The sequence below is a fragment of the Pteropus vampyrus genome, unplaced genomic scaffold (assembly GCF_000151845.1).
Source record: "Pteropus vampyrus isolate Shadow unplaced genomic scaffold, Pvam_2.0 Scaffold49, whole genome shotgun sequence".
In the NCBI taxonomy this organism is placed as follows: domain Eukaryota; kingdom Metazoa; phylum Chordata; class Mammalia; order Chiroptera; family Pteropodidae; genus Pteropus; species Pteropus vampyrus.
Genome location: NW_011888830.1, coordinates 2,893,060 through 2,906,598, shown reverse-complemented (window position 1 = coordinate 2,906,598; position 13,539 = coordinate 2,893,060). Strand labels below are relative to the sequence as shown.

At 37.8% G+C, this 13,539-nt stretch overlaps 1 protein-coding gene and 1 pseudogene across 2 annotated transcripts in view; one reads left to right on the top strand and one right to left on the bottom strand.

Annotated features, from left to right (window-relative positions):
- Window positions 1-624: 624 nt before the first annotated feature.
- The window catches only part of USP6NL (USP6 N-terminal like), a 148,852-nt gene continuing 135,937 nt past the window's right edge, over window positions 625-13,539 (bottom strand). For both annotated transcript variants that reach the window (XM_023530353.1, XM_011359640.2), the window contains one exon: window positions 625-3,987. In XM_023530353.1, coding sequence (XP_023386121.1) covers window positions 2,579-3,987 — 1,409 coding nt within the window. In that variant the 3' untranslated portion in view covers window positions 625-2,578. The remainder of the gene's footprint in view (window positions 3,988-13,539) is intronic.
- LOC111739330 lies at window positions 11,593-11,710 on the top strand (annotated as a pseudogene).

Sequence of the window (13,539 nt, the reverse complement as noted above, 5' to 3'; positions counted from 1 at the left end):
AGTCAAAGTTTTAAAACCCTTTGAGACTCTGGGTCTAATTTCTTCAACTTTTCAAACTAAATATTAAAAAAAGTAAAAACTATACCAAAGTGCTTATTATTTTAGGGAAAACTGCTATGAAGAAAAGACATAATGGCAAAATATTTACACCAAGTACATGCAGTTAGAGTAAAATCAGTCTCCACACCATGAAAATTCTTACCAAATACGTTTTTCATAAATATATTTGAATCCACTTTGCCAATATTATTTCATCTTTTATCATTATTTCATTATTTATTTTTTAAATTTGAAAAATTTATGGTGGCAAAATAACTTCAAATTAAATCTTCCTATTTAAAAAACTAACAAAGCACTACACTTTATAATGGGGAAGACTGGAAATAATACCGTATTGTTATTAATAATGGCAGATTAAATAAAGAAAATAAAAGTGATGCAGTAGTTCTAAATACAGTACTACCAGAAGTTAATAAAGCATGTAACAGAGAACTTGATAAATATGGTCACGTAGGCAAACACTGGGAAATATCTACTCAATTAGAAGAGAATTAGCTTTAGAAGCATCAGAGGTGCAGTATTTCTGCCATATGAATAAAAGCACATAAAAGACACAAAACGAAATATTCGTATTACTTTTAGCATGTTAAAAACAATCACATCCAAAAAAGTAAACAGATAAAAAATGTCATAGATGACATAAGAAAATAGTGTGTGCATATATATTTTGCATATATATATATAAATCTACAGTATTTACCACTGTTGACATATAGATTTTGGAACAGCTCAGGCGCTGCTATCATGAACTAAATTGTACAGCTTGGCTTATCTTATTACAAGTCACAGAATCATGGTTTAAAAATTAGAATTAATATCCTCAGCTACATTTTTATATATATTTATTTCTAAGTTTCACATGATCTGAATCAAGAGCCCAGTGATATCAGGATTTCGTCTGAGCTTCGGTGTATTGCTTACTGCTAATACACCATATTTGTTTTGCCATTTAATAATGTCATTACCAAGTTGATTAAAATTACATTAGACTCATTATATACATAAAAAATATTATCACATTCACTAGCTAAACAAATGTTACTCTCGTTTTAAAAGACATACTTCTGTACCTTGAAAGCTTAAAGCCCCAGCCTGCAACAAGAAGAGCCCTCAGTGTTAGGTTTTCTACTCTATTATTCAAACATGAGCAAAGTAATGTTGAAAATAAGCTCTCCAATTAAACACAAAGTCATACTTTCTTGGTGTGCTCCAAACTTTGTCAATGTTTTGGTAATTGTAGTGTAATAGAAAATTATAAAAGACATTGCTAATTTGTTTTTAACATGAACTTGAATTTTTGTCACCGAAAAAGAAAAAAAAGATTTTTGGAAGTATGAAAGTTGCACTATTAAAAAGACCAAAATCTTAGATTCCCATTATTAATTAGGATCATTTCCTACAATTTTACACAATAATTGAATGGCTTAAGCACAGCAATATCTATTGGCTACATTCTTTAAAAAGACAGTGCCAGAGATCATGTAAATGACTGCCCAGCCCTTTGTAGTGAGGCCCTGCAGAAATCTGAGGGGCTGACTTAGAAGTAACCATATTGCTAATCCTGCTTTCAAAGGAACCTGCAAGGAACAGTGACTGGCAGCCTCTCCTGCTGGCATCCACAGGACGCTGTGCTGCCACGCTTCCTTTGCATCTGGCAAGGACCATTCTGCTCTGAGCTTTGCGAGTCAGACCAGAACACAGGGCAGAGGCACTTACACTGACCTCAGTGCTCACGGATACACTGACAGCTGCACCTTTGGCCATAAACTTATTTTAACTGCCTGGATTTTTAAGCACCATTAAGTGGTTAGCCATTCTCTCCAATGTCTTTAATTTTCAGATTGAAAGAAAATGACAGCAATTGAATGAGAAAGATGAGCATTCTGTGAAATTTGAATTACTCAACTCAGGGCAAACTGTGAAGTCAATTTAGGATCTAGGTTAAAAATACAATGGGGAAAAAAACTTGACTAAAACACCAGTTAAAGAAAAGAATAATAAATTATTCCATGGATCTAAATTAAAAGTAGTTTTTAAAAATGTTTCTTTAGTTTTGTGTTCAAATGTGTATGCATAGATGCCTACAATATCTATTAGAAGACACATACACTACACATAGCCTTAAAAATATCTACTCTACATGACAGTTTTTCAGTACTTTGTAACATTACTCAAAACAGAACGGGCTAATAGAGTAAAAATGTTCAGGTTTTTGGAGAAAGCTATAAATGAAACTGAGTAATGAATTATTATTGTGCGTGCATTCCTAAATGCTATTGCTATGTTTCCATGGTAAATTCTTTTTAACAGGTTCAGTGACGATGCAATTTAAAATGCTCATCTTAAGCAGCATCTTTATGGGATGAAAACACTTCCATCTACTCTTATTAGTAACATACATTAGAATTGCGCCAGTTGTTTACAATGGTACAAAATACTGCTTTGGCAATTATAAACATAGCAATGTAGGTTTCGTATGGTTTCTATTCTCTTGTCTTCAGCAAGTGTAGATAAATTCTCACAGCAATACTGATTCTTGAACAGAAAGTCCATCCCGGTTTCTGTAGTGATACATGGGAGCCGAGGGCCCTGAATATTGATACCCAGATGAACTGGCATCTTCTAAAGCTGGGGAAGTTCTATACCGCACGGGACTATCCACTGAAACTGCGGGGAGGTTATGGTCCTGAAAGGGAACATGTTGAAAGGCAGGATATTTTGGTAAATTGCTTAAGTGGCCGCGGTTAGCATCTCGAGTCCACAAGTGTTCGTGTGTCTCAGGTCTGTATATGTAACCGACTTCGGACCACTTCCTGTTATCTGGCAAATAATCCACTGGAGGAATGATAAATTTTCCATTCTTTGGTGTCCCTGAATTGCCTGAATATCCCCCAGCATCAATTTCGACGGGAAGAACTTCTATTCGACTAGATGGTAGTACAAGAGGAGCTGGGCGGCTGTGAGATTTCTCTGGAGAAACATTGATTGAAAGATTAGAACCATGAGGCCTCCTAGAAGGATTCATTTGGATCCCATAGCTAAGCTGTGGAGACACGAGGCTGCTGTTAGCAGGAGGGATGCGTTTTGGAGAACTCCCATGATAGTTGGGGGGATTGCTGTACGACGGCGGGGGTACCATCCCGCGATCTTCCCCATCTAGCTGAGATGGATATTTTGCGTAACTTGGAGGCTGCGCTTTAAAAGTAAACTTGTTTGACACTTTTGATGGACTAGGACTTGGCTCAGCATGCTTTCTTGGACTATGCGTGTAAACAATATTCCTTGGACTTTGAGAGTAAGCCCTTTCTAGTGCCTCTTCAACAGAAGTGCCATTTCCGTTTTCAGGTACATTGTCATACTGGGATGCATTAGAACCCCGTTTCCCTTCATCGGCGTCCCAGACCTTCATCTTCTGCCTTGCATTCGGTATCCGAAGATCAGCAGAACTTGGGATGGTGACTGTAAGTGTGGGGTGTGATCCACTTTTGCCTTCAGTGGCATATTTTGCAGTTTTTCCAATAGCTGAAACATCTGACGGTTTATTCCATTTGGGTGCAAATTCCTTCCTGGTATCTGAAGTAGCATTGCTATTTTGATTAGCAGCTGCGTGATCATATTGCCTGGCATTGTCTTGTGAACCTGATGGATGTTTTCTTTGAAAATCTGCCTCGTCTTTTAGCTTTCTGCTCTCCTCATCCACCGATTTTGGTCGTGGCTGCCGTACTCTTTCCGGTGTACCAAGTCTACTCTGATGGTGAGGCGAACGCTCATGTTTTCTGTGAGGTGATGAGCTGCTCTCTCGTCTGTTGTTCTTATGGGGACTTGACCTGCCAACACTTTGTCCATTGCTCAGGTGAGTAATGCCAGCAGACTGAGATTCAGGTGGAAGCTGTCCCAAAGGTTTCTTTGGAAATTCATCTTCTTTACCTAAAGGAAGAAATAAATTCATAAGCAACATAAATACATGAGTAAATAGTATCAAATCTAAGAGCCACATGGTGAGTAACTGCTTACTTTTCACATGTGCACTCATGTACATGCACTGCACATACACACACACCACAGCATTTCACTGGCTTAAGAGAACCACTTTTTAGAGAGATTGATAGTAAAACATACCAAAAATCAAAAGCTTATTAGGCAATGTGCAGGTGGGAATATTTATAATCTTATGAGTAAGGTTCATACGATAGTATAACATGATTCTTATATTTTGTTAAGATATTTTTTAAGATATTGTTCCATGCTCTTTTATGAATAAAAGGCAGATACTTTTTTTATTCCTAAAACAATTCTGCAGCTCAGTAGTTCAATGTCTTACCATTATATCATCTTCACTTTAGCTTACTTCAACGAAAATGGTTTTGAAATCTCAGTTAAACTTTTCTTCTCAACTAGAAGCAGGTCTGCCAAATTTAAAAGTCAACTGATGACCAATTGTGATCTAAAGTTGTCCCCGGATACTAGCAGTATTTATACCAGGCAAAGTAGACTTTAAAACAAAGGCTATAACAAGAGGCAAGGAAGTACCCAGTAATCCCACTTCCAGGTACTTATCTGAAGAAACCCAAAACACGACTTTTGAAAGGACATGTGAATCCATATGCTCTTTGCAGCACTATTTACCATAGCCAAGATATGGAAGGAACCTGGATGTCCAACAGTGGATGAATGGATGAAGAAGAGGTGGCACATATATCCAATGGACGATTACTCAGTCATAAAAAAGATTGAAATGTTGCCATCTGCAGCAACATGGATGAACCTAGAGGGTCTTGTGCTGAGCGGAGTAAGTCAAACAGAGGAAGAAAAATGCCATATGATTCCACTTATATGTGGAATCTAAAGAACAAAATAAAGGAACAAACAAAAGAGAAACTGACTCATAAATACGGAGAACAAACTAATGGTTGCCAGATGGGAGGGAGATGGGGAGTGAAAGAAAAAGGGGAAGGGATTAGAAAGTACAAATAGGCAGTTACAAAACAGTCATGGGATGTAAAGTATAGCATAAGAAATACAGTCAATAATATTGTAATAACTATCTTTGGTGTCAGATGGGTACTAGATTTATTGGGGTGATCACTTCCTAAGTTATATAAATGTCTCATCAATATGTTGTATACCTGAAATTAATAATATTGTATGGCAACTGTAATTGAAAAGTAAAAATTATTTAGAAATTTTTAAAAATTAAATTAAGTTTTTAAAAAGTTGTCCCCAAAAAACTTATCATTAAGTACCTTCCACAGTTTAACTTTGTGATAAAAGGAAATAGTATTCTCTATTTTAAAGTTAACGTTCTTAAGATGATCCCACTTTAAAGCAAAAGAAAGAAAAAAATAAAAAATAAGAGAATATCATATTGGATACTTTTAGTTTTATATTTTAAATAACTAAATTCAGAAATTTAATGAAGAATTAAAAGAAGTTTGCCATTTAGTAAACAGTATTTAAAAATGATTTATTACAGTAAGGATATCCAATAAATATCATCTTGAAAAGAAAACAGACTTCACTTATAAAAATTTCATGATTTAGCCTACATCTTTTTCATGAGTTATTATAAAATAATATGTTCTCACTTAAAAATAAGTTGCTGCTCTCTTCAAACATCCCCCTGTTCATCCATCTAATGAATATCTACTGAGTAAGCTCTGCTTCAACGTGCTAAGCAGTGAGTCCATTAGCAGCGAGCAGGCAGACGTGGCCTTTGTTTGCATGTAGCTCGCTTCCTAGTGATGATAATTTTGTTATTTACCTTCATACGATTTTCTTTAAAATATTTTTTAAAATATTCAATGAGCTTTTCTTTGGGACTAGAGGGAGCAGAGAATAATGATGAAACAATATCCTTTAAATAGTTAAGGGACTAGTATCAGAATTATTAAACTAAAAATAACATTTGTGCTCTTCTAATTCAGTGATTTTTAAACTTTTTAGAAGCAGACTTTTTTCAAACTAAATTTCATATGAAATCCCAGTAGATAAAGAATATATAAACAAAGCTGCTCTAGCTAAAGTGGAGAGGCTCAGTCACCCCCTTTCCCACTTCCCACAACTGGGCAGCTTCTCAGAACCCTAGGGTTCCAGAGAGATCCAGTCCTGCCCGCATTTTATAGGTGAAAAGGCAGAGGCTCAGAGAAGCCAAGTGATGTTTACTGGCAGAAACAGAATGAGAACCAAGACCCAGTATTTTCACTCCCAGTTCACCGTTTTCTTCCACTCTGCCATGTTCATTAAACTCCAGAGAAACTTGTGATGGTTTTAAACTAAATTTAACTCTTCTTTGATAATATGGTGCAAGCTCTTTATTTTCTACATTTGAGAGCACACGAAGCATTAGAGTTGGCGATTACAGTTTGTTCCACTCATTCATTCATTCTACAAATACATACCACCAGGCAACTACCGTGTACTGGGCGCTGTTCCGGGTGCTGGCAACCCACACACGGAACGGGAGGGCGAAGTCCCGTCCTCCTGGAGCTTACGTGCTACCTGTGCAGCTGTGACGGCAGCGCCAGGGCAGGGCAGTCACAGGGATTTGGAGTGGGGCAGGACAGAGCAGGGGAGAGTTCCAGCAGGAACAAAGGTGCTCCGCGTCAAGAGTGGGGGACGGGCGGAGGGCAGGGGAACAGAAGAGCGGCGACGGCATGCCAGGCCTAGACGGCCACAGTGAGGACTCTGGGTGTTTTTTCTGAATTAACTGCAAACTACTGAAGGTTTTTCAGCAGGAGAGTAACAGGATCTCATGTCCAATAGTGTTCACTTTGAATGTGTAATAATTAGCCTTAGACTGTAATAATTAATGAAGAAATAATAGCTAATACTCATTAAGCCCTTACCATATGTCAGCACTGCTCAAAAAGCTATAAATACAATGTCAGCAATAGGCATGTAAGATACTTCACTACTACTATTCTTTTTATAGATGAGAAAATGAGGCAGGATGAACGAGTCAGCGGCAGAGAATTCAAGCCCAGAGTTGATTCCAGCGCCTTCGCTCTTTGCTCCTACACTATGGTGTGGTGGAAGCAGAGGGAAGAGGCTGCTTCTCGGATATGGTTTAAGGCGAAGTCCAGACACAGCTCGTGGGTTAGATGTGACGTGTGAGGGACGAGCAGAGTAGAGGATGGCTCGTGGTTTAAAGACAGGAACAGACAGCTGCTATTCAGTAACAGCTGGAATAACCAACACTGTTCTGTGTCTGTTCATAATAGAGACATGATAACTCAAACTTTAAAATTCTTGTCGTTTAGAAAAGTTTTCGGTGTTTATGAATGCTGTGAAATTATCTGAAGCATTCTAGTTCAGCTTCTGACCAATCTCACAGGAAATATCTGGAATTGCAGTAAGAGACTTGGCACAAATGCAGCCCAAGTCAAGAATATTCACAAGTAGTCATTTAGTCTATGGGGTTGATAACTAACGATAAAAATAAAATTAAAATCTATCTAGTGTTCCCCAAAAGTTCTTATCAGCTCTACAAATAGTGATCCATTTAGTTCCAGATAAATATATGAATTATTTCTACCACGTAAGCAAATGACCCCGACAAACACAAATTATCAAGAAGATACAAAGATCTGCGTAATAGAAAAACTGAATTTATGACTTTTCTTTTAGTCTCCATTCTAACAATATTCCAAGGGCTCACGACACAGTCATCTGAATAGCTAATTCAATGGCTGGTTGATATTCCATATAATATCAGCCAATCATCAAAACACCCTTTTCAGGTTGGTGACTAGGAACCTGATGGAAAACACAACCATGAAAAAGAAAAGGAAAACAGCGGCACCAGAGAGCGGTCAGGTCAGGCCTGCAGGATGTGCTGCTCCAGGGGCAAAGTCGGATTCGTGTGGAGATTCCCGTGCTGAGCCCTCTGAGCTGCCCCACGTCTCCAGCACTCGGTGGCTTTGAGCGACCTGCAGAGCCACCAGCATTCCAGTTTATAGGAAATAATTTTAAATATCTTAAATTCTCCTAGCAGCATTATCAATAAGAAGGGACTGCTGTGTGGCTTGCATGTGCACCCCCTGGAACATCAGTCTGTCAGTGAAAGCTTCTCTTGGCCAGACTGCAGACACTCAGAGCCTGTTTTCAATGTTTTAATCCATAAAAATTCACAACTCATGAAACCAAATTCACTCGAAATCAGGTTTTTCAAAGGTTAGCCACCTGCCGTAGACTGACCGTCTATGTCCTGCTCTCCCCGCCCCCATTGCAAACCTAGTGTAACAGTATGTGGAGACGGGGCTTTGGAAGGTAATTAGGCCATGAGGGTAGAGGCCTCCTGGTGGCATCGTGCACCACCGCCCTCTGCAGGGTGGAGGAATGGATGGGGCCATAAAAGAGAAGTGAGATTGGCCCAGTTTTCACCTCCCTGCTGCAAAGGCTTCTGGAAAAGTAGCCCTCTGCTGCACCACAGGACTGCAGCCCAGGGCTCCTCCAAGCTGTGGTCGGCTGTGGAGTGAGGAGTGGCCCAAGACAGAGTATAATAGGGTTTAATAAGGAACCGGTGAGGTGGAAGAGATTAAAAAATAAAGTGGGGGTAGAAGGAAGGAAGTGGGAGGAAAGAGGACTAAGGGAGAAAACTGAACATCTTTGGGGAAAAATAATGCCATTTTACACACTGTTCTTATATTCCAATATCCGTAGATTTTTCATTCTGAAATCCTTTAGGTATATAAAGGCACATATTAGTAAAAACCAGCAGGACACATAGTAAAATGTAGGATTATGGCTCCAAAGCATGTATTTCTCAGGAGAAGGAATAGAAAAACTGAGAAGGAAGTAATGAGGAGACGGAGGTGGTAATTTCATGCATAAAACAAAATGGAAAGGTCTGTATCATACATATGTGGGCTATTTAATTTTTCAATATAAAGGGTAAGAGAAGTATTCACCTTATACTTAACACTACTTTATATGCAAGTCAATACAGAAATTTCTCTAAGGAAGAGACATTTATATTCTATGTATCTACACACCATACCAGAATAATAAGAAAAAATTAACATGTGCCATTTACTAAATGGGCAAGTGGCCAAAATTCACACTGGGAAAAAAAATCTTTCACTGTTCTAAAATAGCCCAAAAGTAACATCTTAAAGTTCTTTCACAGTAGTCCAAAATACATTTCCCTTTCTCTGTAGTAGATGAAAACTGACTTCAAGTGATTTCTACTTCTTTTGTATTCCTTCCTATAATATCTAAAATAGTAACAGAATTGTAAGTAAGGTGTTGACAAAATGTCCATTTACACATATGTAATTAATAGTAATGACACGCTGTTCATATAAACACTAAAGAAACATAAAGATTACAATACCCAAGCTCTACATAGCTAAGAAACTAGATGTAGCAAGGTTTGGAGAAAAAAAATCCAGTGCTGACACTATGACATTTTAGCTAATTAATTCCTAAATGGCAATCTATTATTAGGAACTAGGTAGGACTCTGTAAGAGGTACACAGTGAATACCTCAAATGTACAAACACATTAGAAAGTATGGCCTCTTTGCCCCTATAAAGATTTTCAATAAGCATGGAAGAAAGCAAAGCAATTTGAAACAGGTAGTAGACAGATATATAAGAAAGAACCTCCTAAAATGTATGTGCTTAAAAAAACAAATTCCTCCCCAATTTTAAAGACATTTAGGCTAGAAGGCCTTGCATAGTAGGGGTAAGGATATTGACAGGTGCCAGGCCAGACTGTGGTACTAGGATTTGCTTAGTTTAAAACAGTGTCAGGTCCCATCTACTTCCTATGATGATTTGTGACCAGGGAGCATGCTAAAGACCGACGAGTGGCACTAATCCACAACTCATGATCTCACATCGACACCTAGCCGCCTAACTATCTGTAATAAGTATTAATATTTATTATCCATACTTTGTTCTAGACTTCTTTTCAATATACATAATTTTGCTCACCCTTATAGCTCCGTGCCTAAAATTTTATTCTTCTCTTCTTCCCCTGAAACCACAGGAGTTTAAATGAAAAATTACCTCCCTAACTCCTCAAAGGAGAGGAAAGCCCCACAATTCCCATCAGACAGAAGAGGGGATGTTTTTGTGAAGATACCACATTAAAGGTATTTTCCACTACTGTTACCATCATCTACGTGGTATCTTTATGTGAGTGCCAACAATTAAAATAATCTACTCAAAAAAGGGAAATATAACTTGACTCATTTTAGAACAAAGGTAAAACTATTTATTAGGTTATTTAAAGCCAACAAAAAGAATAATCTAGCCATCCTTAAAATAATAAGGGAAAGTGTCCCTCTTAAGTCCCCTGAGGCTTGTCCTTGATCTTACTCAGGTCTCTGTCACCACCCAGTGGACACCACACTCAACTACAAGCCCTGCAGATTAAGTGCATCGGAAGGCATCAACAGCTTTTTGCACCTAACAAGAGACATATAATTACAGGAAAGTGCTCTAAGTGCTCTCTCTTGTGAGCAACATTTTACTTTTAAATTTCAACAATAGACTACATATACTTCGACTGTTCTAACAGTTTTCAGTAAGAAATGGTGGGGGCTGTTGTCAGGAGAATTATTCTGGGTTAGAGAGTCATCTTATTCTCTTCTAGATCAAATAGTAAGTCCAACTGAAATACTATCACATTTCAAATTTGTATCTGAAAAAATCAACTGGTTTTCTTTCTGTTTAATCATCAGCCAAAAGAATATGGAATTCGAACACTAGTATAGCCTTCAACAAGGTGATAAAAAATAAATATTGTAGTTAGGCTCATTGGGTCGACTTTTTCCCCCATCAGATTAAACTTGAAAGATAAGGGAAAGAAGGGAGACAATTATTTAAACACATTTATCATTATAAACCTATTTAATACTACATAAATTCCATAGATCTTTATGAAATAATTTAATTTTTAAAATTCTCATTTTGTGTTTCTTAGCATTTTGGTTCACATTTACATATGTAAAAATTATTGAACACATGTAACTGGGTTTCTATTAAACAAAAAAAGTGAAAACACACTCAAGCCCTCAAAAAGTGGGACAGTTTATTTTTAAACAACTTAAAATAAAACCAACTTGTGTGTGTGTGTGTGTATGCAATCAGGATACGAAATGATTCCATCACCTCAAAAAACTTCAGTATTGCATTCTGTCCTTTGTACTTTTTTTTTCCTTCTTTTTGGTAGTAATAATCAAAATTTTTTACTGGAACACAAGAAGAAAACTTTTTGTAATGTGAATTAACAAACTTAAAGAAGAGCTAGGTTTCTGAATTTGTAACTTCAGTAAATCAAATACTAATTTTAAAAACCTAAATAATCCTGTGCATGGAAAATTGTCCTTGAGGATATTAAAAAACAAACTTGTATTGACCAATATCTTATTCCGAAGGGCTGTTGAAGAAAAAATAATTGATATATGCATGTAAAGAAAGCATTTAGCAAGTAGTCTACTATAAGATCCAAAATTTGCTGTTACTATTACTCTTTAAAAGTGGCCAGGGAGGTGGGATGGATGGAAGTAAGAAAATTAGGAGGGTCTAAGGCACACCACCCTGAACAAGCCCGATCCCGTCTGATCTCGGAAGCTAAGCAAGGTCGGGCCTGGTTAGTACGTGGATGGGAGACCACCTAGGAAGACCAGGTGTTGTAGGCGTAAAAAATAAAAATAAAAATAAAAAATAAGGGATTGTAAGCAGAAAAGGTCCTTGAAATCTGTAAGGTCAACCAAGGGTTGCCTCACCTAAAAAAAATAATTAATTAAAATTAAAATCTAAAAAAAAAAAAAAAAAAAAAAAGAGAAGGAAACTAGAGGCTAGGGAGTATCATATGTCAAACTAAGGTGTCTGGGTTTTCTCCCACAGTCACTGAAGCACCTGGAAAGGGCCGGCCATTCCATAGACCACAACAGCTCAGCAAGTTGTTGAGCAACCCTGGAGTCAGGGCTTCCAGGGCAGATGATGCGGTTCTGGCAGTGAGGTCGAACAGGAGGCAAATGTTAGATATTAAGAATCAAAAGAAGCACAAAACTTGGCAACTAAAGGAATTGTAGCTATATGGAGTGCTAACAAGAGGCGGGTAGCAGGGAGAAGGTTTTGAATGACTAAGAGGGTGAGTGAATGTTGAATATTTTACCATGATAGAAACACAGAGGAGAAATGGGAAAAGGTTTGGAGGTGGTATGAAGATTAAGACATTGAGTTTCAAGTATCTGAGGGGCAGGTGGCCAGGTGCCCATTTAAGGTGTCAGCTAAATGAGTGCGGGGCTCAGAAGTTCCAGGACAAAGATCGGGGTGTTGGTTCAGAGTTGGAAGTCTTTAAGTGACAGTCCTAACCATGGGAAATGATGAAAGCACCCAGGGACAGCATGCAGAATGAAAAGGCAAAGAACACAGCTTCAGACAGATCACTTAAAACAGCGGTCCCCAACCTTTTTGGCACCAGGAACCGGTGCTTCTATGAGAATCTAACGCCTGACAATCTGAGGTGGAGCTGAGGCGGTGATGGGGGTGCTGGGGAGCAGGGCAAATACAGATGAAGCTTCGCTCACCCGCTACCACTCAGCCACTCATCTCCTGCTGTGCGGCCCCGTTACTAACAGGCCACAGACTGATAGTATTCTGCAGTCTGGGGGTTAGGGACCTCTGATTTTAAAGATGAACTCAAGAAAAGGAACCCACCAAGGAAAAAGAGGAAGAATGGTTAGAGAGGTAGAGGTGAAAGAAGACAAAGACGGAGCGTCGTCTGGCAGTGGGTCTGAAGGAAATCCAAACTGTAACCCCCACGAAGCACTGCTGCGGACAAGCAAAAGTGGACATGTCCTTCCTATGTTCCAGTCGAAAATCTGGACTGACATTGCAAAAAAAAAATAATAATAGTACTAAGGAGAAAATGCAATACTGAACCTGGAAGTTTGTCTATAAATGAACAAATAAAAATTCCAAATGCTCTAGAAAAAAAAGGACAGGTAACAGATAAAAGCAACAAGATGCTTGCTTTCTTTAAAAAGGTTCCTTAAGTTCCATATTTTCTGCTATCTAAAGTAAAAGATAAACTTTAAACAGGCTCTCAATTATTCTAAGAAAAATTTCTTTCCATTGTTCTATATAGATTTATGAATTTAGGCCAAATTGGCAGTCATAGTGGATCAAGATAGGCTTTCTAACCAAAATGAGTTCCTTAAGTGACAAAATCTCTGCCAAATGGCTTCATCTGAATAGAAAAGAGCTGAGAACAAAGAGATATTTCTGTCTAAATATCACAAGCCAATGGAGTATGCAGGAAACTATTTGAATCATTTTAATATTTCACTTGTCACTTGGTTTAAGTACTTTTTGAATCATTTTAATATTTCACTTGTACTTGGTTTAAGTACTTTTACTTAAACCAAGGTCTTCATAGTTGACTCACATTAAGAGATGAAGAGCTAAAACATTATAACTGCTTACTACGTATGTCTAGTTACAGCAGTGGCAAAAAAAAAAA